A 12,373-nucleotide genomic window follows, 5' to 3' on the forward strand; every position below is an offset into this window, starting at 1 on the left:
CTTGCGAGTCTAAAAACATTGTCCTTAGACACAAATGCAAGCCAAATACCCAAAACACGAAAGCAAAAGATACAGAGTACCGATATAAGAGATCTTGCTATTACTGAAAATCTTTCAAAGCCAATTACAACTCATAAATGAATAAGTTCTCCCACCTGACTAACGTTTCCACCAGTGAATGGCCAACGGATTTAGTGAAAGAACGTCAAAAACAGACTGATAACAGCATGCCAAATAAAAGAGTAATAGTATCATCATGATTATACCACATCTCCTTATTGTCATAGGCAGGGGATATAAAAGTAATATTCAAACTATTGAGTCGAAGACAAACAGACAACGCAACGAAAAAAAATGACAAATGACCACAAGACAAAAATGTATACAAAACTAAATATAGAAAATAAAAACTTCGCAACACAAACCCCATCAAAAATTATTTAAAGACTTATATATAAATTAACACATATAAAACAAAATGTGCTAACTAAGCAAATATAGCTTCTGAACTCATTTTGAAACGAGAAGGGTTAGATTCATCATCATCACGTACAATAGTCACAACATAGGAAAGTCCAACTTAGATTTATTGAAATTTAATATATTCGATTTCAAAATATCAAGGCATCAACTACGACATTTTCTGAAAACAAACCTCTTCACAACACACATGGATTTTTCAATAATTTCTAAAAAAAAAAAAAAAAAAATAAAAAAACAACATTGACAGATCTTAAAGCTACAGTTACAGACACTAACTGGTTTAGAAAACTAATATACAGATGTCAATAAAAGTATGTGACAAATGTTTGCAACTGTCCTAAGTCAGGAATCTGATGTACAGTAGTTGCCGTTTGTTTATGTAATTTATACGTGTTTCTCGTTTCTCGTTTTTTTATTTTATATAGATTAGACCGTTGGTTTTCCCGTTTGAATGGTTTTAAACTGGTAATTTTGGGGCCCTTTACAGCTTATTGTTCCGAGTGAGCGAAGGCTCCGTGTTGAAGGCCGTACATTGACCTATAATGGTTTACTTTTTTTAAATTGTTATTTGGACGGAGAGTTGTTTCATTGGAACTACCACCACATCTTCCTATATCTATTAGAATTTACATACGATTCAATTATCACTGTCCTTTATTTTAAAAGCTCGTTTACAAACGATACTAGAAGTGTGTCATCATTAACAGAAGAAAAATGCCATAGCTACATGTGAACAATACATTTCTTTGTCATTTAGTCTCTTGGAGAGTTGTCTAAATAGCAATTATACCACATCTTCTTATTCAAAATTGAGAATGTAAATGTGGAATATGTCAAAGAGACGACAACCCCACCAAAGTGCAGAAAACAGCCGATGGTCTTCAATACAGCGAGAGAATCCCGCACCCGTAAGGCCTTATTCGGTTGGCCCCCTCAACAAAACTATGTACTAGTTTAGTGATAACAGACCTCATACTAAACCCTGAAATATACACAAGAAATTAATTTAAAAATCATACAAGACTGACAAAGGTCAGAGGATCCTGACTAGGGACCGGCGAAACAATGCGGCGGGGTTTAACATGTTTTTTGAAATCTCAACCCTCTCCAACAACAATACGCACAGAAGTCCGAGTCCGATGTCAGAATATGAAACAAAAGAAAATAAACAAAATGACAATATTAATAAATAACAACAGCCAATGTAGAAAAACAAACACACAGCACTAGGCGAAGTAAAACCCAGTTTAAAAGAAGTCCGAGTCTGATTTCAGAATTGGTTACAAAAGAAACTTAACAAAATGACAACGATACATACATTAACAAAATGACAACGATACATACATTAACAAAATGACAACGATACATACATTAACAAAGGACTACTAGCAGTTACTGACATGCCAGATCCAGACCTCAATCAAACTGATTGAAAGATTATGTCTTCATCCTTTACACTTTAAAAAAAGGCTTCAAAAATAACGATCAACAAGGAAAAACAAATGAAAAAATTAAAGGATCAAACAAAATGGAGACAACCGTTACTTTTGAAGATTGATGTCTTGACTTAATAAATTTTCGTGAAATTATTGCCATCATGATTATCATAAATTATTGGTCACAATGTTTATGTCTGCAACTTGGCAGATAAGTTATAAGTTTGACAAAATTAATAACCGTACTGTGGTTTCAATATATGCCCGACAGACAGACAGACAGACAGATTAAATAAAATTACATCTGTCGAATTTTAATATGATACATAGAGAATAAATTAATGATATATTTTTATTTGTGCTTTTAAAAGAATTCAAAGGTATGAGTGTTTGTAACGGATCGTTATCCATGATAGTGTTCCATTCAATTTAGATTACCCATATATACATATACACATTCATTTGAACGACTGGCTGGTTTTTTACAATTCACGTACATTTATTGAATAATTTTGTGATTTTTCGTTTTAAGATCTTTTATCTTTGTGTATGTAACGGCTTTTGGTCCGTATCTTTTTTTTTCAAATTGCAATAGCTTATGTTATTTAAAGATATATTGATAGCAAATTAATACAGTCTCGACATAGATAAAAATAACATATAAACAATTTCATTCTTCAAGATATATCATGTTTCTCCTTATTCAAACTGTATATTATAGACAAATATTTAAATACCTTCAAAATTTGAGGATTTGGAAAATTGTCAAATATTGATCTGACACATGTGTGATAAATCATTTTCCAAATTTGAAAATTTAAAGCCCTGTTAAGTTTGTTTTTATTTATGCTACCTGTACCTGTTCATGTATATATTTACGATATATTTATATGCATAAATTGTTTATAAACGTTGGTCTTATAAACATGCAATGAATTCATTCAAGGTAAGTTTAGTTACTTTGTTTTAATTTATGCCATAATGCTTATATCTATTTTTGCCACGCCGAATTGGTTATTTCTAGTAGAATTTCCATTTTTTGTCCTAACTTCATTTTCACAATTTATAAACCATCGAAATTGTTGAAAAAATATGGCTTTCAGTTTTATTCTGTCAAGGTAATATGAAACATGCAAATTGAACTACAAATAAATATTAATGAAATGCAATGCAATAAGTCCAACCTGAGTAGTTAGTTCTAATTTATTTTATAAAAAATGAAGAAGAAAACACATTATACATTCAAAGAGTCAAAATTTTACTTTCTGAATTTACATTCATAAGGAATGATCATAACCCGAATGAAAAATAAGGGCATGTCAAACTCTAAACTACATAAATAGATTTATTGATATAACAAACGAGTATGGTTCCGCAAAATACATTTCTGAACTAAACATTTTAAAAAATGGTTAAAAACCTTTTGAAATAGTTACTTCCTGTTATTTTTGCAGTGCCAGACAGGTTTCAGTTATTCCAAAACAGAAGTTAACTTTACCTGCCAAATGATTCTTTTTTTTACTTGCTTAACAATTATGTACAATGAATGTACATATAACTCTTAAATTAAACATCTATTTCGTGACGACACTAATTTCTATTTTTTCGATATTTTTTAGGTCTATCATAATAACAAGATCATGGTTTTCTCATATTAAACTTCACCCAAGAATTACAGATTGGAAAAAACTTGGGAGAAAATGGGTAACCAACCACCAAAAGGGAAAAACCCCGGTGGTCCAGTTCGTGGACTAGAGGTACACCTACTAATTCAAAAATCTATCAGTTGCTTTTTGATTGCAAACTAAAGGCTACGGTAGTGTACCGCTGTTCAATAGTCATAAGTCGAATCCGAGGGAACACATCAACTTTAAGTGGAAAACAATGGAACCACAGAAACGCTGAACTGCTTCATAAGAAAATGACAACATACATAAAAACGGAATATTTGATAACAAATGCCATATTCTTGACTCGGCACAAATGATGGGTTGAACCTGGTATATGGCTAGCGAAACCTCCTGCGTAAATGGCAATGTAAACAATACTGCAAAATGACAACATTATATGACTGGAATACAGCACAAATAAACGCAAGAACAATCAGAAGACAGAAATACATTAATAAATAATGTAACAGTATTTTTACAACATGTAAACAACAGAATAACAACGTACAAACTTCAGATTATTTCCTTTTTTTCTTGTAAAAATATCTACATACGGGATTACTTCACTAAAGAAAACATCATCGTCTATTTCTGATTAAATTGTTATATCGATATTGCTCACAATAACATTGAAGTCGTCATTTGGTCTCTGGTGGAGAGTCTCATTGGCAATCATACCACATTTTCTCATTTTTATGAATCAAAACCGAATCTTAACTATGTTGTGGTTTGTAGATTTTAGTTTTGTCTTTTGGTATTTTCTATTTATGTGTTCGAATATCTTTTTTATATCTTCCACCTCTTACTTGCATCATTTATTTGATTTTAGATTTTAACACCATTTATTGTCATAATATGAAATATATTTTTGTTTTATTATAGGGTCTTTTAAAGGATGCTATGAGGTTAGCCCATGTTGCAGTATCAGGTAAGAGTACACATTATCATTTATATCGGGAGTATTAAATTCAACATGTTCAATACTCATAGTTTTGCATTATATTTTCGAACTTGAGAACTGTGACAGTTAAAAACGATATTTTGTATAATAAATGCAAAAATAGATTCCGGTATTTGCTATGTTTTCTATGATCCGTCAGTTGTATTTCTCACTCATTTAGAGAAATATGTGTGAGTCTATTCAAGTAATATTGACTTTTTATATAAACTCTTTTATCGTTCCGATATGGCTGGTTCGATTAAGGATGGCATTGGGCAGTTTCAACTCTGAACAATTGTACTCCATGCTGAACTATTAAATTGATATAAATCTCGGAAACCAGAGTCGTCATAAGTTGCAAAAGCTAGTCCTAGACTCATAGTCAGAGTCGGTGCTGATTAGTCGTATTATTTATTTCATGTGTGTATGATTGTAGGCCAACACACATAACACATTCACAATATACAGATAGTTTCATATTACGGGGCGCCGAATGGGACTCTTGTGGTTTTGTACTCGAAATTCAATTTTGTGCGGACAAAAGTGAGTTTTGTTCAACAAAAATAAGTTAAGTTGAACAAAATTTGTAGCATACTACAATTCGTAAATTTGTAGCATACTACAAATTTAAAATTTTGTCATACAAAATTATCTTTCAGTGGACAAAAGTTACTTTTGGCATGACAAAATTCATTTTTGTAACACAGACTTTACTTGTGTTACCTAATTTGAAAATTAGGCGACAAAAGTCAATTTTGTATGCAAATTAGTTTAGGTTGGATTCTGTGAACTAATTTGCATACAAAATCGACTTTTGTGATGAATTTTGTCTCACAAAATTGAATTTTCAATTGTCTCACAAAATTGAATTTTGTCTCACAAAATGTATTTTGTCTCACAAAATTGTCTTTTGTCTCACAAAATTGAATTTTGTCTCACAAAATTGAATTTTGTCTCACCTAATTAAACTGTCTCACAAAAGTCAATTTTGTCTTTACAAAAATCAATTTGGTCGTCACAAAATTGACTTTTTTGAGACAAAATTCAAACAAAATTGAATTTTGTCTCACAATAGTCAATTTTAACTCACACAAAAGTCAATTTTGTCTCACAAAAGTCAACTTTGTCTCACAAAAGTCAACTTGTCTCACAAAAGTCAACTTTGTCTCACAAAAGTCAATTTTGACTCACAAAAGTCAATTTTGACTCACAAAATTGAATCTTTTCTCACACAATTGAGTTTTGTGTTTTAATTTCCATATCAGGTTACAAAGTCAATTTTGTATGCAAATACGTTTATATTTGCATACCTTTTTGACAAATTTGACTCTTGTCATGACAAAAATGAATTTTGTCTACAAAAATGAATTTTGTCTACAAAAATGAATTTTGTCATGACAAAAATGAGTTTTGTCATCACAAAATTGAAGTTCTCATAAAACAAATCTGTATCACATAGTTTTGTAAGACAAAAATGATTTTGTTATGACAGAATTGAATTTTGTACAAAACCACAAGTCCCATTCGGCGCCCCGTACTGATTGTGACAGTATTCTGTTTTTAAACTATAAAAATACGAAGATGTGGTATGATTGCCAAGGAGACAACTCTCCACAAGGTACCAAATGACACAGATATTAGCAACTATGTTACAGTACGGCCTTCAACAATCAGCAAAACCCGATCCGCATAGTCTAACATAAAGGGCCCAGAAATAACAAACGTAAAACAATTCAAACGAGAAATTTAACAGCCTATTTTTTGTTCTTTTGATAACAGTTAGCATGGGTTTAGAATGATATCAACAAATTCGTGGCTATAACACCTGTCATATGTCAACGAATGATCCTTTCCTAATGTGTTACATTTTAAAATTTGTCCACCGAATAAAACAATACATGCCGTTGTATTTAGAATGCTTGCTTTAGAGAGCTACCATTTGATTTGTATGGGGGAAAGGGGATGTGGTGGGAGGGGGGATGATGGGCTAGGATGAAATTAAAAAAAAAGACAGGACAGGAAAGTAAAAAAAAACCGCAGGATGAGACACTTTGCAAAACAATAGGCAGGATGGAATTTTATGTAAAAATAAAGCCAGAATAAATAAACAAAAAAAGGCAGGACCGATAAGGGTGAAAAATAAAAAAAGCAGTACAGAGATTACAACTTGAAATAAATGCAAGGCAAAATTGTTCTTCCTAGCCCCTCCCCGAAAAGTCAAATGCGGTAGCTCCCTTACTGGCAAACAGTTAACCAGCATCATAGCATTCAAATTTGATATGAATATAATTTGCTTTATTTTACATTTAGTTTTTTCATAACAGATATATATTCCTACCGAGAGGGTATTAAACCAGCAATCGACAAAATAACTGGAGACAAAGAAAAGGTTGTTCAAATGAAGGTCGACAAAAAGAAAATTTATGAACATGCAATGGCTCGTTACATTGGAAAGATTCGGCCCATGCGCACTGGAATGAAACCTACGCACGAATGTCCTGTTATCACTTTCACCGGAGAAGACGAAAATGAGTTTGATGTGGACGGAAGTGGATTTCGGAGACAATATTATTCAATTTTCTTTCAAGAGTGCCTGAGAAGACTTTTTGAAGGTTCTGGTAGAAACCAGCTACCAAAACACGATTTAACGAAGAAAGACGAATTTACTGCCTTAGGTATTGCGATAGTTGAGGCAATTTTGAATGGAGACTGTGGATTCCCATACCTAAACAATGCTGTATTTATGTTAATTCTTGACAAAAGTGATGATGAAATAGAACAAAGTCTGAACATTACTGACATACCCCTAGGTGATGTATGGAATACAGTTAAAAAGGCAAGTATATGTGTTCACTAGTTAAACATATAATTCTTAATCCCCTTTAGTCTTAAATATTTTTCGAATAAATATTAAACGAATAGTATCGAATAAAACATATTAATACCACATTTTCCAAATATGGGAAATATTAAAATAACGTGAAAGACTATCAATTCTAAACTCACGTTGAAACGGTGTATGGATGTGCGGCGTGATACACCTAGCTGTCTAGTATTCAACCTTCACGTTTTAATCTCGACCAGTATAACAACAGATACTGATCCAACTACACACCATGCACAGCACAAAAAAAGTCATGTAACTTTAAAAGCCAACCTTTTTTTTTACAGTAAACAGAGGCCTTTGTTTTACTTAACAAAAAGTTTTTTTTTCAAGATTAAGATAAAGTTTTAGGCAAGAGTATGGAAAATTCTTTTGTTATTACCATGTATTTAATTTAATTTGTAGATTCAAGATGCCAAAACAGAAAGTGAAATGACTGAAGCCATTTCCGAAGATAGTGCAAACTTTTTGAATTTTATTGGTTGGCCAGGAGGGCAATTAATGACGGTAAGTGGTTTCCGTCTCTTGACCTGTAAATGCTGTGGTGCTTAATTACTGTCCAATCAAACCGAATGGATATATTGCAAGAAAAGAAAAATAATATCAGTTTGCATTTACATTGTTACTACTGCTACATATGTCATCAACAAGTGTCTATATGCAATATTTTTTCAGTTCTATTAATATAAAAATAAGAAGATGTTGTATGATTACCGATGAGTCCGCTGTCCACAAAACACCAAATGACACAGGAATTAAGAATTTCCACAAGACGCTAATTGACACCGGAATTAAATAAGAACTTTCACACATGACACAGGCATTAAGAACTTTAAGCAAGAAAACGGCATAACTTGTGTACAAAACATGATACACAGCTATAAATTGAAAACCAATGAAAAACATGCTCCTACCAATGAACAGACACCGTCAGAATGTGACACGGTTTTATAGTTCGAATTTAATAAGACAGACCGGTCGGATTTATGTATGCAGTCAACACTATTTACCTACATAAAAAATGCATTGAGATGTTACGAAAGCAAACCACTGACTTAGTTCCTGACTATGTACAGGCAAAGTTTATGGAACGGTTAACTTAGCTTAATAGGTTTTTTCACTCAACTTTTTCCTCTGTTATAAATCTCTATCATTGGAGTTATATTTCGCACGTATATACATGTAAGATATACAACAAAAGATCAGTTCACTATTTCTAATATGAATTAAATTATATTATTAATAATTTCTTAATATGCAAATTAATTTTATTTCATGTTTTAGCTTAAAAACAAACATTCTTTGCTACATTATATTACAAAATGGTTTGTAATAGATCAAAGACTTTCAGAAATTGATCAGCTGAAAAAAGGTCTTAACTACATGGGTTTTCTTGACACTATCAGAGAAAATACGTGGTTTGAGCCGTTATTTGTGTATTCGGAGCAATATAGTATCACTTCCAATTATGTGAAGCAGAAATTAGAACCACTGTTGGATAAACTACCTACAAAAACAGATATACAAAGAAAAGCACAGAAACAAGCAAAAGTGTGCATTGATGCGCTTGATGGTTAGTATGATTATAATTTTATACTAAAAGAATTCAATTAATTTGACTGAATATAGCATTCTTAATCTGATATTCCAATACACCTCAAACTACCGAAATTTTCGAAAACTGCATTGGATTTAAAAATTAAAAATAATTTAAAAGAGGAATTTTAATCCTCAACAATTGGTACCTATTTTAATTAGTTCTAGGTATGTTATGATTTCAAATATTTTGGCCACGAGCATCGCTGAAGAGACATGTATTGTCGAAATGCGCATCTGGTGCAGGAAAATTGGTACCGTATATGTTATTATGCATGTACAAAAATAAGAATAAACCATTCATCATTCAATAAATTTTTAATTGTCAAATAGAATACAATCAAATCTTTAAATGATTCATTTGAGCCGTCCGGCTGACGCATTTAAAAAAAAGTAAAGTAAACCACCCAAAGTAATTATCTATGTTCCAATCTGTTGTTTATTTATTTCAGAAACGCAAGCACGACTGTTGTTTGCATTCATTACAGGACTTTATGATCCTCCAATCATAGAAGAAACATTCTGTGTAGAATTCAACACAAATCAGGATATGTGTTATCCAACAAGTTACACATGTTTAAATAAACTTTTCCTTCCATTGGGTAATAAAGACATTGACAAATTCAAGGAATCTTTCTGGGCAGCACTGTATGACGTTCAAAGATAAACCCACTCTGCAGATAAAACAATCATTTGAATGAATTCTGTATGCAACTACTTTGTCAATTTGTCAAACATATATAAGGAGTTTATTTTTATATAGTTGTAATACCAAATTTGTTCAAACAAAAAAAAGGACAGCTCGTGTGGTTCTACAAGCTGTACAGAAGGAATTCTGAATACTTTTAAACGTATTAGATATTATGAAAATAATTTTGTAACTTAAGGTGATTTAAAATATTAGATAAATTTTCCTTAGAAATATTCTGGGCAAACCATTTCAACTGAATTAGCTTCGTTTCAATTCAAAATTTTTAATAATATTTGCAACGTTCTCATTGAGCATTTTTAGGAAGAGCAATATGAACTGTTTACAAATAAAAGATCACCGCTTACTATATAAATCAACTGAAAGCTCTACTAGCGAGGGGAGAAAACTGAACAAACGTCGACTTTGCAATCGCACTGTATTTTGTTTTTTTAGCATACGTGTTGATATAGTGTTTTAACAAGAACAAATGCAATGTAAATACATTTTTAGTTTAGTTGTTGTTTAATTTGATATATATATAGTCTGTACCACAGTTTAATATATGTACTCTGATAAAAATAAAAACATTGTTATATTCTATATATGAGTTTCAACAGTGCACTGACTTAATGTTTCATTCAGTAGAATAACGAAATCACAAATATGAGAATGAAAACAACAACAAGAAGCAATTCTTGTAATTGCAGACATGAAAATTATTAAATACTAGAGCACACCCGTGATATCGCGGGTCCGTGACTGAATTAAAGTATATAACTATGCGCAAGCCTTATTTTAGTATTATTTTTTATCTGATAAAGTCATGCCGATAATAAGATACACAGTTTTCTCTGCTTTCAAATCTTTCTGATTGAACCCGTCGAACTGGAACTTATCAATTATTGGTAATATTAATTATTTGGATAACAAAAGGTCCTGGAATGGAGTAATTTTTAATCAACAGCATTGTCCTATGTTAGTTATAAATAAAGTTGAATTATTTGATTCACTGTTTTATGTCATGCCCGCTAACAAATTGAAAACGGTTCCTATATACACCTTATTTTAAGTCCAGATTTTTAGTATTCGTATTGTTATCTTAGAAAGTCTTACTGATTAAAATACTACAATAGGTAACAATTTGACAATGATTGAATTTAGTAGTGTCAACCCTGTGATTATGATCCGTGTATATAGCATAATCCTAAATACACCGTTTGGTGTTGCACCTGTTAGATGCGGAACGTACAGATAAGGTAATAAGTAACAGGTGAATATACTATTGGCATCGGTATCGGACTCGGCCCGGAACTTCTTAATTATTGGCAATATTAATTACGTGGAAAACAAAAGGGCCTGGAGTGGTGTAATTTTTGATCTACACCTTTGTACTATATTATATATATATAAAGATGAATTCTTTGATTCGTCGTTTTTACGTGATGACGGCTGACAAATTGGACCTCGTAATTTTAGTATTGTAGAAGAGTATTTTTTTCTAGTTAGATTTTTTGAAAGACTGCAATATTAACTCAATGTATGTGGATCTTCCTTTTAATATCGTGGTCAACGTTTTACATCAATCCTTAACTTTATTTCACATGTTCATCATGAGTATCATTAGACGTCACTCAGGTTGAATTCTTGTAATTGACTGTTCCATACAGGTGACGTGTTAAACAGTTGATCCATGAATTTGATTTTAATAGAAAAAAAATCTACATACACACTTTTGTTCATGTGCATAGTAATGTCAAATTGTGATTTAAGGGAGGATAAAGTACCTCATATCACAAAGAATAAAAAGATTAATTTCTGATGTCAAAACTACTTTCTGTTTGCTGGTTAAATAAACTCATCTTAGATACCAGGGACCTGTTTATCGAAGCTGTCTTAGGATTAGGACGTGTCCTAAGACCATCTTAGGACACATCTTAGTCCTAAGTGGGTTTATCAAACATGTTGCAATTTAGAAAAATCCTAGAAATTGTCCTAACTTTAGTATACCAATTTAGGTTTCTTAAAATGGTCTTAGGATGGTTCTAACTTTAGGATACATTCGAATTTCGTCTTTTGATCATTTTCAAGCGTATTATTTTTTTAGCAGTAGTAAAAATAGTTGAAATTCCCCGTATTTATATGAAAAATGCACGAGATTTGCCTTTGAACTGTTAAAGGATGAAACTGTGACACTTCGAATTCAACTGACTCAAGAACATGTTATGATTTTTACGGATTATATATCTAGTTTACAATTAGTTTGTTAAATTTTTATATAATACGTAGTTACTATTTTTGTCTCATGTTTTTTTCCCATACAGTTTAAATGTACAATTCTTAATAAAAAATTATTTAATACCTTTAATTTAAAACTAGTTATTAGTTTCTAATTAACCATATTCAAAAATAAAAATTTTGATAAAATATGATATCATATTTTATTTTTTTCATATTTAATTTGTATTTTCTTTTCCGCCAATATTTAGGACAGCGGTTAGGACGTTCTAGCTAAGATATTCTTAAGATAGCTTCGATGTGCATGCTGAGACGTGCCGTAAGTCGGTCCTAACTTTATCCTAAATTATGTCCTAGGAAATTCTTAGGACCGATCTTAGGACAGTTTTTATAAACAGGCCCCAGGATTAAATTTTGTATCCACGCCAGACGAGCGTT

The 12,373-nt window shown here is 31.6% G+C and overlaps 1 protein-coding gene across 1 annotated transcript; it reads left to right on the forward strand.

The window, feature by feature from the left end:
- The first annotated feature begins 2,721 nt into the window (after window positions 1-2,721).
- LOC143082986 (uncharacterized) lies at window positions 2,722-10,705 on the forward strand. Its single transcript, XM_076259052.1, has 7 exons — window positions 2,722-2,865; window positions 3,539-3,676; window positions 4,472-4,517; window positions 6,854-7,365; window positions 7,819-7,920; window positions 8,698-8,986; window positions 9,462-10,705. The coding sequence occupies exons 2-7, from the start codon at window positions 3,620-3,622 to the stop codon at window positions 9,674-9,676; spliced, it is 1,221 nt and encodes a 406-aa protein (XP_076115167.1). The 5' UTR covers window positions 2,722-2,865; window positions 3,539-3,619; the 3' UTR covers window positions 9,677-10,705.
- The last annotated feature ends 1,668 nt before the right edge of the window (window positions 10,706-12,373 follow it).

Source organism: Mytilus galloprovincialis, chromosome 7 (assembly GCF_965363235.1).
Source record: "Mytilus galloprovincialis chromosome 7, xbMytGall1.hap1.1, whole genome shotgun sequence".
Classification (NCBI taxonomy): Eukaryota; Metazoa; Mollusca; class Bivalvia; order Mytilida; family Mytilidae; genus Mytilus; species Mytilus galloprovincialis.